This window comes from Manacus candei, unplaced genomic scaffold (genome assembly GCF_025592945.1).
Source record: "Manacus candei isolate 608988 ecotype Guabito, Panama unplaced genomic scaffold, ASM2559294v1 h1tg000063l, whole genome shotgun sequence".
Classification (NCBI taxonomy): Eukaryota; Metazoa; Chordata; class Aves; order Passeriformes; family Pipridae; genus Manacus; species Manacus candei.
This window is the reverse complement of record NW_026138111.1, coordinates 3,271,187-3,287,344: the sequence shown is the minus strand read 5'-3', so window position 1 is coordinate 3,287,344 and position 16,158 is coordinate 3,271,187. Positions and strand designations below refer to the sequence as shown.

The 16,158-nt window shown below is 41.5% G+C and overlaps 1 protein-coding gene across 1 annotated transcript in view; it reads left to right on the top strand.

Annotated features, from left to right (window-relative positions):
- LAMB4 (laminin subunit beta 4) overlaps positions 1-15,748 on the top strand; it is a 40,385-nt gene extending 24,637 nt beyond the window's left edge. Inside the window, exons 23-34 of the mRNA XM_051805165.1 lie at positions 838-1,058; positions 2,259-2,355; positions 2,694-3,069; positions 3,432-3,592; positions 6,690-6,895; positions 7,791-7,994; positions 9,594-9,738; positions 11,558-11,762; positions 12,386-12,524; positions 12,764-12,940; positions 13,920-14,073; positions 15,436-15,748. Coding sequence (XP_051661125.1) covers positions 838-1,058; positions 2,259-2,355; positions 2,694-3,069; positions 3,432-3,592; positions 6,690-6,895; positions 7,791-7,994; positions 9,594-9,738; positions 11,558-11,762; positions 12,386-12,524; positions 12,764-12,940; positions 13,920-14,073; positions 15,436-15,575 — 2,225 coding nt within the window. The 3' untranslated portion in view covers positions 15,576-15,748. The remainder of the gene's footprint in view (positions 1-837; positions 1,059-2,258; positions 2,356-2,693; positions 3,070-3,431; positions 3,593-6,689; positions 6,896-7,790; positions 7,995-9,593; positions 9,739-11,557; positions 11,763-12,385; positions 12,525-12,763; positions 12,941-13,919; positions 14,074-15,435) is intronic.
- The last annotated feature ends 410 nt before the right edge of the window (positions 15,749-16,158 follow it).

Sequence of the window (16,158 nt, the reverse complement as noted above, 5' to 3'; positions counted from 1 at the left end):
GAAATGCTCATTTGTGAAATGAAAGCAGTACTCCCTGTTAGCAAAATAAATATGCATTCAGCTCATTCAGGAAGGAATCAAAAGTAAAGGAATAAAAGATAATTGTTTATCCATGTTGCTGGCTGATGCCAACTAAGCAATGCTCAGCTAACCAGATGATCCCTTACTGAGCTCCCTGCCTTAGCAGTTGTTTTCATTAAGTGGCTAGAATGAGACTGTTCAGGCAATTTATAAGACTCCATGAGAACACTGTCAGTAACTCAGCAGTTTTAACAGAAAGGCACAAGTGTAAGGAAAAGCAAGGCATAAGCTTCTTCTCAATGTTTCTCAAAAACTATTTTCACAAAAGTGCCTGATTAAGGGTCTAATTTTTATGCACCAGACAATTATAGGCATTTTCAGGAAACTTTTTCTGGGAATCTCTAAAATACAGTCCAAGCCCATCCCTTGTTCATTCTTGGACAATGTCTGTTAGAAATGGTTAAGCGAGCACTTTTGGCTTCTCACAAGGAAGGCTTCTTATCTTGCTTGGCTTACTAGGGATTCCCACACTGGATAGTGCCTACTGTAAATCAGATTCCCCTCACTCGGCGTATTTAACATTTCATTCTAATAAGATTCAAAATTCACTGCATTTTCATATTTTGTGCCTCTACTGAACATTCGCAGTAAGTTTTCTCAAAGCAATATATAACGTTACAGAAAGAGAGGTATGAGATTGAAAATGTGTTCAAGGTCACTAAAGTAAACCTACAGCATGGGCTTTATATACAGCTCTGACTGTCCATCAGCTGTCCCTATTACAGTCTGCTATAGTAATTGTCCTTCTTTTTCCAGGGTGCACATGCAATCAGGCAGGTGTTGTCCCTGCCATGTGCCCGGAGGGGGACGCAGCCTGCCTCTGTGACCCAGCCACGGGAGCTTGCCCTTGCCTGCCCAATGTGGTGGGTGCCACATGTGACCAATGTGTCTCTGGCTACTGGGACCTGGCTAGTGGAAAAGGATGTCAGACCTGTGGCTGTGATCCAAAAAACTCACAAAGCAACCAGTGCAACCAGGCAAGAAAATTACTCTGCTTTCCAGGAACGAGGGTGGTGGTGTTTTGACATGGCACAGTGAGGTCCCTCTTGTAAACAAGAGTAGTTTTTTGTCAAACTCCCTGAAAACAAAAATTCTTTAGAAGTTTGTGGTTGGCACAATCCCACTGTAAGTCATTTTATCAAACGCCCTGTTCCGATATTGTGGCTTTGCTGGTAAAAAATTTCTCTTTGCTTCTTGTTTCTTTGTCAAGTGGATCTTAGAAACACTTTGTAAAAAGGTATCACATGGGAAAAAACTGCCTCATAAATACACATATACAGAAGAAGGAAATCCAGGCTTGGACTCAAGAGTCTTATGAGTATTTTTTAAGTGTTTATTTTCATAAAATAGCAGCTGGGACCATTACATTAATCATGCCTCATCTATCAGACTGGTAGAGCACCTTTCCTCATATTTAATTCCCATGTATTTTTTAGGGCTAGAATGTAGGAAAAACAAAAGAGCATTTCAGAATAGAGAGGTGAAATCGTCATCCCATGGAGTCAACAGCAATTTTGCTATTGACTTCAGAGTACCAGGAGCTTATCCTAAGGTCTTGCTGGTGTATGTGCACATTTTCCTTTCAATATACTCTCTGTTTGTTCCAGTTTATTTAGTGGATTTACTATTTTTTTTTTTTAGCAAATTTAGCTCTTGATCTCAAAGAGCTGCTACTGCTTTTCTGAGCTATAGCAGTTTTTGGAGCAGTAATTCCCAGCAGTTTAATTTAATAGCTGAATTACAAAATATTTTTTCTAGGGCAATGTGCATAATATACCCTTGAGGTTTTCATGTAGTTTAAAGTTGAAATGTTAAGATGAGTACTTTAATCTAGCAAAAATAAAAAATTAGTCTGTTTTGCAAAGCAAAAGAATCATCTCAGATAATAGAGGTTGAGTTCTCAAAGAGCATCTGTAGACTGGAAGATACAAAATCTTTCAGATTAGTAAAGTAAAGCCACCTCTCAAAGTGCATTTTGTTTTCACAACCTTAAGCAGGAAGATGAGAAAGGTGGGCCAATGCTATATAAACCATGGTGTTCAAAGACTGTGGGCAAGCAGTGTTGCTGCAGTCGTCATACAGCTATAAGTCACAAGGAGAAAAAGGAGCACAGTAAATAATGTATATCCAGCCACATGGCTCTGCCAGAAGTTATTAAATCCTTACTGTCTTTACAGTTTACAGGCCAGTGTCCATGTAAGCCAGGCTACAGTGGAAGACGTTGTGATGAATGTGAGGAAAACTACTTCGGCAATCCCCAGATGCATTGCATTTGTAAGTATTATTAACTGGGGACAACTGGATTAGAAACTGCCTCAAAATAAATGCTTACCTTTTATCTTCACAGGCGAGATGGGACATACACCTAGAAAAATATATGTTTGCATGTATGAGATGGACAAAAGTGTTTATATTATTTACCTCTATTGTTACTTCTATGGTTACGATGGAAGTTAGAGCTGAAGAAGAGCCATCAGCTGTGCAGTCCACTTTGCTCTAACTCAAACACTGGTTTGCTTTTATTATCTTGAAATGCACAATTACACCTTTTGCATGCATTAATCTCACAGAAAAGGAACAACTGGGTGTAACTTGCTGTCCCTTTCTTGCAGCGTGTGAGTGTAACCCCGAGGGAACCCGCCAGCCCCCGTGTGACAAGGCCACCGGCGCGTGTAGCTGCCGTGCGGGGGTCACCGGCCGCTTCTGCGACCAGTGCGGCCGGGGCTTTGAGAAAGACTTTCCCTCTTGCCGTCAGTGTCACCTTTGTTTTGACCAGTGGGACACTGAAATTGCTGCCCTTGCTCAGACCGTTCAGGGGTTGATGAGGTTTGCTGCAAAGCTGGAAGATAAAGGAGGACGAATGCACAGCTGCGACATGCGCTTCAAGGCCTTTGAAGATGCCATTTCTGAAATTGAGCAAATTTTGAGACATCCTGTCCTTTCACTGGAGGCCTTCTCCGGCATCAGGGAGTTTCAGGGCTACCTTCAGTAAGGGCTAAGCTGCTCCTGAAAAAATTCTTTGGCTGAGAAACAGTTTTTCCCAGACTCCACCAGCCATCTCTATACATTAAGTCCCACTTCTGATCAGCACACAGATGCTGGACTACAAAGTCACTGTTTTCAATAGATCTGTGAAAAAATAATCCTTAATATATTTCTATCCCCCCCTGACAGATACTTAAATGCTGGAATTTTCCAGTTCATCCTAAAAGTTTTCTTAATAAGCCATTAAAGTAAATGTTTCTGCTCATTTAGAAATGTATCTCTAGCCCTCTAAAATATTGTGTAACTCAGTTCTAGTTTAAGAACAATCCAGTCTAACTTCTGCATAACTGCCGTTTTCCTTTCAGACAAAAGGTTGCACAAATGGATCTCCTTCACAGTTTGCCATATGAGTTTCCTGACCTTAACAAGAACTTAGAAGATATTGGAGAAGAAGCTGACTTAGTGTATGAACTTCTACAACAGAAAGTACATCTGCATCAAAGTTTTCAGTACTTGAACTTCAAAGGTAAGCCAGCAATGAATTGAACATTTTCCACAAAATTTCAGAATGTTTTTCTCATCACTGAACCATACAACTTTTCAAAGATCCCTAGATTTAACTTCCTATGGTAGCACAAAAATGTAAACACTAAAAACATTTTATAATGACTTTCCAAATTTTCTTTTATCTTAAAACGCTGTGATTTCTAGCATCCCAAATTTCAGATGCATGTGCCAGGGTCCCATCAGTCAGAAGTCTCACGAATCCGAACGTAATGCCATCGGGATATAAAAGTCACCCACTCTTACAGTACAGACTCACAGACCATGCAGTAGAACAGCAAAGGATTTTTCCACCACTTTTGACTCCTCTTGCTCTTAGCAATATTTAGAGAATGTAGTCCAGCAATGGTTTGTTTAATTAAAGCAGAGTGTCATAGTGCAACTTCTTAGTGTTCCCATGGGAAAATACATAACTTTATGTGGTACAGAACTAGCTCTCCATCATCAAAAAATGTGAAGGCAGAACTGAGTTCCCTGGCATTTCTGAAAGAATTACACTGTCTGTGCTTGAGCTAAGTATAGTATCCATCAGCTGTTAATAGCTGTAATGACAATGTCCCAGACTGGTTTCTGGAGAAAGACAGGGATGTATCAGTCAGGGATCTCTATCAGATGCTGGATCACCCACAATGGCAGGAGATGGTCAGCAGGATACTCTCCAGAGAGATGGCTGCCACAATATGAACCCCCAGAAGACAGGATGCCCACCACTGAAGACACAAGCTGCAGGCAATGCAATCCCATTTACAGTTCCTCTGTGTTTCATTCAGGCAAGAAAAAGATTGGTCTAGACAAGATTGAAAAAAAAAAAAAAAAAGGAAAAGTCAACAGAATACAAAGCAGAGGGAAAGGAATAGGGTAAAAGAGGGATTAACTAAGATTTAGGGCTCCCGTGCCCTGTTGTACTTGGCAGAGCCCCCGGGGACAGCTCTTCCGCTCAGGTCCCTGTGCGAGCAGTCAGCACAGCTCTCCCAGGCTCCGCTTCCCAATCCAACTCATCCTCGTGTAGACTCTGAGAAAGACAGAAAGTCAAAGAAACAATAAATCCCAGGGAGGTCAGTGGATGCGCAGCTGAAGCATCCATGGTGCTCTCTGGTCACATTCCAAACCCACTTCATCTTTGGCCTCTGGAGACAGATAAACAGCCCTATAAAAAGCACATGGGGGTGTGGGGAGGGGAAGACCTTGAATTTAGGCTGAATTTCCTATCAGGGCCACAAATATTCATTGGTCCTGCTACCATCCATCTAATAGCATAAAAATAGCATTCCCCTCAAGATAACCAGTTTCTCTGATACCTGGGAGAGAGACTGGCTCCTTCATTCCACTTTCCTTTTGGGACCAGAAGAACATCTTACATACGGCTCTATCTGCTTTTTCCTCTCTCTTTTTTGCTGGGGTAGAGCAGGGTATAGCCATGTATACCATCTGGGGCACATATGGCACTTGTGCCCTAGGCACACATATGGAATGGGGTCCTACCTACCTCTCTTTGCAGAGGATCGGGACTCAGAGTTTTCCTTCCAGGCTAGTTAGCTGACCTGGAAATGTCAATATCTAATGATGAATTAAAAACCACTGAAAAAACCAAGACACAAGTGTCCTTAAAAGAATGTTTGCAGTTTATGAGATCTTGTTAAGTTATGGCTTTCCAGCCTTGGCCCCTGGCTTTGCAGCCACTGTGGTATGGTAATGCAGTGAGAGCAGCTTCCTAGGCTGTAAATCAAGCCTGGGTTAAGACACTGTGTTTAACGTAAAGGAACTTGGAAGCTCGACAGCTCCATCACAAATCAAACGTGGAAAATGCATTTGGGCCACTTAATGGAGAGCTGAATCACTGTAAAATATTCCTCCAATGGAATTATGGCACAGAAAACAGTCTCTGGCTTAGATACGGAGTTACAGCAGTCTCTTGCCAGGTATTTTGTATTAGGAGCTAACTTTAAACTGTATATTGTTTCCAAGAATTACAAGATAAACAAATAGGCCTGATTCCACAAGATAACTAAACATTGTTCAGCTTCAGTCAAAGCAGGACCAAGGGCTTTAGAGATTGAATCAAAGCACACAGGACGTGATCAGTGTCTTGTCATTGACTTCAACCAGTAATGGAGTGGCTTACCAGCTTTTTCACTGCCAACAAATCACTTCTGGCTCTGCACATATTTCTACCTAGGAATTTGGGGACAAATTTGGATTCTCTGGGGACCTGGGAAGCCTCAACAGCACCAGCAGATGTAAATTATGTGTTTTGCAAAAGGCTTGAGTCCTTTCCTCAGGCTATTAATCTGCAAAAAATGTAATATTCTCCAACCCTATTGAGTCTACTTAAGGAAAAGCTTTTACTAAGCAAACAAGACTCTTGCTAGAAAGTATTTTTTGCCTGGCCTACCAGCTTATTATGGAAATACTTTTTTTTTTATCACATCAGTCCTGAAATTGGATTTTCCAGAGCCAAAAAACCCCTCATATATTCCCATTTGTATTCTAAATTTTGGACTCAGTTTAGCAGACCATTTAACTCTTGGGTGCTATGCTGAACAGAAAGGACAAATGCTTTCCTGACTCTCAGTGAGGGAGCTGATCACTTCATAAGTTTAACAATTGGCAGAAACAGTTCTCCTGTCTAAACTTCAAAACAGCATAAATGACAGGAGCTTTTATCAAATCAACAATGGCAGCAATGCATGAGCTACTGATGAATGCAGAGCAGTAGCAGTTTGTGTCATTAATGGGATCTCCATGCTTCTGTCTATTCCATTGGCTTCTCACACACCTTGGACTCTGACAAATGACATAGGATCCACCATATATTCATATAGTTTAGCAGGTTTTATGAGCATTGATAACTATTCCTATTTGGCATTGGATGAGTAAAGGATTAAAAAGCTTGGCTAAGGAAATGACAATTCTTGTCCCTCACTGCTGTCCCAAACAAAACACCAGTGACAACAAACTGAATCACCTGTCACTCACCAATAGTCCAGAATTCAAGTAAATACATGAACTAAATGCAACCAAAATGCAGCTAGTACTAAACCCTATTTCTCTTGTTACAGAGGCCATCAGCAACATTAGGAAACACTTTGAAGTATCATTGCTGGCAGAACAGAGGACCAGGGGTACAACCCCTTTTCTAAGATTCTCAGAGTACACCAGGAGCCACATGCTCGCTATGTTGGACTATGAGGTCTTAAAAGCAAGTAATGTGCTGCAACAGCTCAAAATGATCAAAAGCCCTGACATCCAAAACTTGAACGAAAAGGTAGGCACTGTGGATTTTGAATGGGATCTAAAGAAAAACCTCTTTTTTCATGTTGTAGTAAGTTTTACTTTAGAAAGTGTGCTTACGTGCATTTTTAAATATGGAAAATGACACTTCCCTGGCACAGCCATGCAGTCACGTCTGAAACAGCTGCAATTCTCAGCTGTAGTTATTCAGCTACCTTCTGGAAGCCATTGTTCCCAGGGCAGACCCAGCACAAGGAACTGTGTAAGCACTCTCTAGTCTCAAGAGGACATCAATGTTATTTCAGAAAGATTAACCCAAACCTCCTCTGTGAATAACTTAAGCTAAGCAGAGCAACTCTGCTCTGAAGTGGATGGGGAGTGCTCACATATCCTTTGCATCACCTATGGGAAAGGAGGGGATTTCTCTTCTTCCACAGGGCAGCAACTGGTAGTACCTGATAGTACCTTCAGCCGGTCCTGACAGATCTGGAAGAGATCACCCAGCTAAGCCTTTAATCTTAACATCTGTGTCAAACCATATGGAGAGCTAAACATGGTAGCATGTTGTGTGAGAGGTGATCTGGATCCTTTAGAAGAAGCCATTGACCCATGGGCTGGATATGGCCAGAGGATGGTTTCACCCATTTTGCCAAAGAAGGGTGAAGCAAGGGTCAGTGCAACATGTGGAGCCTAACAAATGAGTCCTGCAAGGATGCTCAGGGCCTTGGGCTGCCATTGTGTCCTTCAAATCAGGGGAAAGGGACCTGTGACTGACAGTGACACCCATCTTTAGAGAGACCAGACCACTGTGTCTTAGGGAAAATCCCATCCTATGTTAATGTTCATATGATGTCAAACATCTTCCTTCCCTCAGGAATTTATCTCAGGCCCCCAGAGGAGTACTGACATAAGCATCTTCCTCATTGCAGATCTGTGGTGTGCCAGGAGACCAGCCCTGTGTCACAGCAGCCTGCTGGGGAGCTTTGTGCCAGGACGGTCTTGGGCTCAGGCAGTGTGGTGGCCTAAACTGCAGTGGAGCTCTTCCTCTTTCCACTGAGGCATTCAGGAAAGCTGAGGAGACTGCTATGTTGCTAAATAACTCAACTACTCAGCTACAAGAACCGGAGAATCAGGTGCTGTATATCAAACCTATATTTGTTCAGTGAAATGGATGGAGGATGAGATTTGGGATGTCACAAACCTACAAAAACTCACCTGCTCTTTGGACAAAGAGCAGTGACATAATGATGGACCCTGTCCCTATATCACAGACCTATCATGGTTCAGTACTGGGATTATTAGGTGCCAGCTCCCCAAAGAGACTGTGGCTCTAGCTATGTCTTCTTCTTCTTTCTCACAGCTGCCAAGATCTCACAGGTCATGGTGCCCTGTATCTATGGAAATTGGTGGCTTCAGGCTAGTATTATCTATATTTTTATTGGGAAAGATTCAAAGGGCACCATTTGTCAGTAGCCTGACATGCTTACTGCAATGGGATTACTGCTGTGCATAGCATTAAGCTCTATTTATACAACTTCATATTACTCTTATGTTTGCCATTAAATAACTTTTGTAAATAATTTCAAGATGAAGCTTTTCTGTCCCCAATGCTGCTTAGGAAGGCATCAATTAGTCAACTGTATTGCACAGTAGCAGTGAAAAATAATTCAAGCAAAGTGTGGCCAATGCAACATGTGCCAAGGAAATAAAAAAGACAAATCCCCAAACACCAGTAAAGAGTTCATTCTTACTAACAGTCAGACATGATGCCTGTTACAGTTATAGGCCAAACACATTTTCCAACAGAAATGACATTCTGCTGTGGCTTTGTCCTGTCCCTGCAGGGTGCCTGGGCATCCATTTCCTCTTTTTAAAATGCACACGACAGGGCATCACAGCCAGTGAGTTCAGAAATGAGCAATCAGGACACAGGCCTGGGGCCCCAGGACACGGAGGGGCAGCAGCAAAAGGCATCTGCTGACGTGGGGAGTGCCAGACTGCTGGGACGTTGCCTCTGGTGCTCACAAACCTCAGGCAGCTCCGTGAAAATGAGTGAACTATTTTGAGAATATTCAGAAGTAAAAACATCACTATTTTTCTTGTTGCATGGAGAATGACCGAATCTCTTTCCTCTGCAGACCACAGAGAGGCAGTACCCGTGCCTTTCCTTAAGGCAAAGCCCCTAGCAAAGCAAAATATTGTTGGAATTTGATGATTAATCTAAAGCTCTCACTTAAATTATCAAGAATACTAATTTAATGGCAAAATGTAACTTTTAAAGACTTGAACTTGAACTGTACCTTCCTTGTTTGTATCCTCTTTAAGTGTTTTTTTCAACAGCAAGTCCAATATGAAATGACAAATGATGTTAAGTTTTCTACAATCAGATCTGAATCTGATCACATCTCCTCAGATCTGATTCTGATCACTGACATGCTGCAGTACTGTAACAACTCAGCACTTTCTTTTGGAAACAGAAGGGGGCTGTGGTTTAGCAGTGGCTGCAGAGAGAAAAAAATGCTTGATTTAGGCTTTTTTTGAGGCCAGATGAAGGGCAAGATGTAGCAGCTTCTGGAGTTCCCCAGTGGGGGCTCCTACTGCTTTTCAAAGCCACATCAAGTGATTACAGCTGAGGCTTGAATCAAAATTACTTTTGTGTCAGAACTCAACTTGCCAAGCAATGACAGATAACCTCCAGAAAATGGCACTGCTATTTTTAATAATATTTCTAGATTGAAAGCATTAGAAAAATGGCAGAAGATGGCAAACTGAAAGGCTCACAATTAACTGGGCAACTGGAGATAGCCAGGAATCAAATTGAGGTTGATGGAGAGATCACTAAGGAGTTCATCCAAAAAGTGAAATACTTCTTATTAGGTAAATATGCAATGTTCTTTTTGACTCATTTTTTATATATATATTGCAATATAGTATAGCACAATAGATAGCCAGAAAATTATGTAGCTGTATACACATGAAATTTCTTGTCCACCTCCTGATCTGTGTGACCTTTTTCAATCCCTTTTTTCTCGTGCTTCCTTCTCCCAGGTGACAGTACTTCATATTCATTTTACAATAGATCTCTTACGTTCTGATTATCTTTTATTATTATTATTGCTCAATTTGAATTCCCTCTGTTCCTGGTTTATCTGAGTAAAGGACTACTAAGATAATTTCATACAATTTATAATGGCCAGGCATGTCCAACGAATTCTCAAATTGTTATTCCACCCCCTTCCTCCAGGCCCATAAATAGAGGCTCTCCATAGGGAGCGTGGGAATTAGGACAATACCGCTCCATCGTCTCCGTAAAGCTGTAACTCGAGGAATCAAAGGATTCTGGTAGAACTTCACAGCTCTCATAACAAAAGTAACAAAATAACCATATATACCCTAAAAATATTCCACCCACACGATTGCCGAAAAATGCTGTAAGAAATGGACCCTAAGTTTTTTTACCAGATGCACATCAAAGAGGTTCAAATGTGGCAGGATTTTTTTAATCTCTTGAATCTCTGACCTCATAAATGTCTATGGATTGCATGTTGGCAGCCCTTTGGCATTCATACTTCTACATCCAAGTGTGTGCAAGGGCAGATGACAGAAAACTCCTTTTGTTCAGAAACATTTAAATTATTTTATTGAACTGGAAGATTTAAGTCCATTTAATTCCTTAATATTCTCAGAGTCTTATATGATAGCAACTGAAAATTCCACCTTTAGCTCTTTTATGTTTCTTAGTAGACATACAGCATTTACTAACAATTACAAAAAGATTTTTTCAAATCTTTGTTTTGTTAATTGAAGTTTAAGAACAGTAACAGCTGAGATGCATAAAGTTACATTAAATCTTCTGTACTCTACACTGATGTGAATGGTGATTTTGCAAGAATATATTTCTACAGAAAATACCTCTCAGGAATGAACTACTGTTTGCACACTAAATATCTTCTATTTAATTGTTGCAGAGTAGCTCTGGAGCATTAGCATAAACATTAACTATGTTTCAACTGTTTATCACACAAGGTCTTATCTATAAATGGAAGTGAACAGAAAACAGAACCCATGAGGAGAATTCAGGAGGTGTTGACTGCTCTGTGTGTGCCTGTGCCTCTTAGCAAAGAGCTAGGACAAGCTCATTCATTTGCAATGGGAATTGTCAAAATATAGGGTTTTTTTTATTGTAAATTCCCATTCTATCCAAGTCTGACCCAGGTTCCCTCTGCAGCTTAGCCTTTCTCATTAACCAGGGAAGGAGCCACTTTCTCAATATTGTGGCAACTCCAGGGAAGGGATTACACCCACTGACCAGCTTGGAAAGCTCCATTCACACCCCAGTCTTGCCAGCACCTCTTTGATCTGTGGGCCAAGGGAGAAATGGGCTGTGACACATCTAGCTGTGCTGGGCACTGATTTAAAACCTTCCATGGGCTCGGTTCTACAACAGAATTTCAATAACTCAGTTCAAAGTGGGTTCAAATCCTCATTTTAGCCAGTTCTGACAACACTAACAGCAGTACCTGGAAGCATAATATTAAATTACAAAATGTTGGAGATAATTCTCTTACCCCCCTGCTGTGCCCGTCAGCTTTATTCTCCCACATAACTCAAAGGGTAGGCAGCCATAATGACCATTTACATTGCACTGGGAGGAAAGAGACACTTCAGGATGCTCTCAGCTCCATTTCTGTTGCAGATGAGAGTGCGCCTCCAGAAGACATTGAGAAGGTGGCAAATTATGTTCTGCAAATAAACCTTTCCCTGACTCCACAAGAGCTCACAAGAATGCTTGGCAAAATCAAGAGCATTATGAACCACTGTGAAGAGTACCACCTGAACAATAAGGGAAGCATAAAAACGGAGGATGCTCAGACACTGCTGGTAGAGGCACAAGAAGCAAAGTAAGAAGGGTATTCTCATATTGAAGTGCCAGCTCCAGCTGGGCTGGCACTGAGCACGGTAGGACTGTTCTACACCCCTGGCAGTATCCTAGTGACACTGGAGGGAAAGTTCAGATGACAGCAGATTTCACCTTGCCATTTCCACGGGGCCTCTCCGGCAGGAAGGAGCCATCACTGCTCGGCTGCAGGAGCTGACGTGCTGCAAGGAAGCAGCTCCTGCCAGCTCTTGGCTCCTGTGCCTGCTGAGTCAGAGAGGCCAAAGCAGCTACTTACTTCCACCTTGGGCCTGGTGGAGCATTAGATCTGGTTCACTGAATGGTTTAAATGAGGGTGAGAAAGAACAAACAAGAGAAAAAACATGTTCACCCATGAGTCTTCCCTACTCGCAGTGCATCACCACGCAGCCCACAGCATCCAGCCCCACCTTGAATACAGCAACTCAGGAGCTCCCACACAAAGTCCCTTACAGAGGTTTTGCTTTACGAACCTCCAAACCCCAATTTTATGTTTGCTTTTGAATTTGAGGAAACATTTTTGCATGTCAGCATGGGTGCATTTGAAACATGTTCTTGCTTTGTTCTCCACATCACGATACTACACTAGATTCTATTTTTCCATTTTAGCAAAGCAGCTAAAGGTGTTCTGCCTGTGGATGAAATTAATAATAAACTGAAAAATCTTGTGAAGTCCCAAGGACACTCCAAAAACACCATCATAAAGTTAAATGAAGAGATACAAGGCATAAGAACACAAATCTCACAGGTATCTTGCTGTAAATATTTCATTTGCTACACATATTTTAGAAGAGAAACTTCATCCTGAAGTTTCCTTAATGTAAACTTAAATAAATAAAACCAGATTGTGGCACAGATATGACACCAATTCCATACTGGTTAAGGGTCTCTTCTTCTTAATCCATTGACTATCTCCCTCATTACCACGCTCTGCAAGCTGGATGGACGTTGCATAAGAAACCAGAAATTTCAATTGCTCTGTTTTAGGCTGAGATCCGAGTGAACAACACAAACAATGAACTAAATGACTTGTCAGCCAAACAGACTGAGATGGAAGATGAAATTGCTACCTGGCAGGCAAAAACGCTGAGGAACAAGAATCAAGCTACAAAGGCAAGAGCAGAGGCAGAAGCAGCACACAAGCGAGCCCAGAATATTGATAATGTAAGCCTTTCTGGCATGTGTTAAGGGAAAAAAAATTCCCTTCATCTTTCATAGTAGTTTTGCTTCAGAAGTGTTACCCTGCTGCCCTCAAAACTATTAACATTTTACTTATGCCATGCAGTGTAAAATGTCACAGGTTAAGTATAATTTATGTTTTATTTTAAGGCTTCTGTCATATACTTGTAGTTGCTTGAATGAAAGAAAACATATACATTTCTCTGGCTACTCCATGACATTTTTTGTTGCACTGTGTATAAGACTCATAGTCACCATGGGCACCAACAAAAACAACAGAACAAATCATAAAACCAGATATTAAAATACATGAGTGATGGAAGCAGCCTGGCCATTCATCCCTCGCTGTTCTCCTTCAGAGAAAATTGCTGTGGGAGTTACTTGGAATTTTTGGTTGGCCTGGTGTTTTTCAGTAGCTCACTTTTTGAGAATGCAGCTAGAAATTTTCTAAAATTGCAAGAAGAACCAAGCACCCACAGCACAAGCTTGGAGCATGACTGCTTCCAAGTTATAAGAAACCAAGGTGAAATCTAAACTGCAGCCTCAACAGCAACCAAGATCAGCAGGGAATAGATTAGCCAGCCAAAGATGTAAAAATCCCGATGTTGCTACAGATAATTAAATTTGAATTAAGCCTTATGTCAAAATGAAATTTACAGAAAAGCCCTATCAACAGAAGTAAAAACAGCATAACCTTTAAATATCTTAATATTTTCTTTATATTCTTGCCTCTCCCTTTCCTTGAGATTACTCCACTGGCAGTTTGTTTTAATTGATTTTTATCAGGTTTTGCAAAGCATTTTTTGATGTATATGCATTAAGGATTTATTGTTTTAATATTTAAGAGAATGAGAAATCTAAAGTTTGATTCAAAGAGGATGTTAAAAAAAGTATAAAAATCTCCTTCTGTACAATAGATTAATTTTGAAATGCTCTTAAACTAAGCAATGGCGTTTTGTTACAGGAATTTGCTGACATTAAAAGAAAGTACACCATTCTTCAAGAAAAGCTAAAAGCCCAAGGACCTCCAAAAGTAACACTGGAAAAAGTGAAGCAGCTGAAAGAAGAAGCAGAAAAACTGGCTGAAGAGACTGAAAAAAAGATTAAAAGAATAACAGGTGGTGTTCTCACTTCTATAGCAAGTCGTAAACATTGTGACAGTTATGAATTCAAGACTGAAGTCCTTGCCCACAGACACTAACAGGCTAGATTCACCTGAAATTGCGTTTAAAACAACTTAACTGGTGAAAATACCTCCCTGAAGCTACTCAGTTTAAAAGTAGTTGAGTTGATTTGGCTTTTTCTGACGTAAATTGGTTGTTATAAGCAGAGTTTAAGAACTGTCCACACAGGCACTTGCAGAGATTTTATTCAGTCAGTTTAAAAACAGGACAAGTGCAAAACCTGCATGAAACTTGGCTGCAGACTTAGTTGGAGGCCCTAATTTATGCACTTGCTTTGGGCATTTGGACCTGTGCTCTGTCTTTCCTTATATTACCCAAGTGATGGCTTGTATTACAGAGCTGCAGGGTAGCTGTTTTTCATCAGTCCATACTTGTTCCCCTTCAGAGACATTATCTCCAAGCAATGGCAGAACAAACCAGGCACAATTACTGGCTTGTGGAGACTGAAGCTGACGTGCCCTGAATCTGTGGGGCCGTGACTGGGAAGCAGAGGGGTCATGGGCAGTGGAGACTGTGGCTGCTCTGGCTGTACCGGCACCAGTCCTCCCACACCACCACACATCTCACCTTGGGTGGGTTTAGAGGGTCACCAAAAATGAAGAGCCCATCTCATGTCACTGCACACAGGAAACCTAATTCTGCCTGTAGCAAAGGTCTGGGCATTCCCGCTGGGAATCCTTAGGTCTAGGATCCTGCCAGGCTCAACATCTGAAAATACCATGTAACATCAGCAAAACTGAAGCTGAAACTCCATCCCAGCAGCAAATTCTCCAGGACAGGATCCAAATAAATATTTTGAGCATATACCTCGAGGAGAAGCATTAAGTGCTTCTCTCAGTCACTTCAAATGTCCCTATGACAAGGGTGCTGGAAGCAGGTAGAGAATACTCATTACCAGTGTGCTTACACTCATGTAGCTTCAAGGGGATCAGCAGAAAACATTCCCGTAAGGGAGACCTAAGCCCATTATGCCTGAATTGTCTAGGCTTGACACACATTAGTGGACACACTGTTCCTCTGAGTGTTTCCACTTAAACCAAGTCCTTTAAGAGGTCTGTGTCCTGCCCAATCCTAGCTGATGGACAAAAGCACATGCTGAGAAATTGATTTCTTTAAGGCTGTCATGCTTCTCTTACTATCCAGAAGCCAGACTTTCCCCTCCAGTTGCATATATAACATTCCCCATTTGAAATGGGCTTATTGTCTCTAAAACTTCTGGGAAAAGAAATGCTGTTAATCCCTGGATTTTACTTACACAAGAAATGTGAGCACCATTGCCTGTCTCTGCTCTTCCAGATTTGGAGAAGAAGCTTCAGGAACTGAATCAAACCAAACAAGACAAGGCAGAGCAACTGAGACAACTAGAGGAAAAAGTGATAGCCATTAAAAATGAAATCATGGAGCAGGAAAGCAAGTATGCAACATGCAAAAGTTAGGGTCTGAACAGACCATCAGGTAAAATGCAGCTGAAGTCTCTATGATTACCACCTCCTGAGATTCCTGGTACAAGGGACTGTCCTCTGGAATTACATCTGAAGGAGCATATAGAATTTTGTCACACTGAATAATGTAATTTTCTCTTCCCTCCCCCCCACCAGTTGAGTTTATATGGAAGTAGGAAATACATTTTAATAAACCAGGTGATTTAGTAATCAAGCTGTAGTCTTTAAGGGAGCTCTGTAATACATTCCTGTGCACAGCATAGTGCTTCCTGATTTAGAGTTTGGAAATCCAAAAGGAGGATTGCTAGGCACATGGTGTGGTTGCTATGAGGCACATGGTGTGATTCTTGGGGTGTCCTGTGCAGGGCCAGGAGCTGGACTCGATGATCCTGATGGGTCCGTTCTAACTCAGCATATTCTGTTAATCTATGAAAATGCAATGGGCAAGTACCTCCATGCAGCACAAGCCCATTAGCAGTGGGCAACAGAGAGCCAATTTCCCAGTGCCCACTGGATGGCAGTGCACAGATGCTTAACACTGAAAGCAACTGGAAGAACCTTCCTTTGTCAATGGACC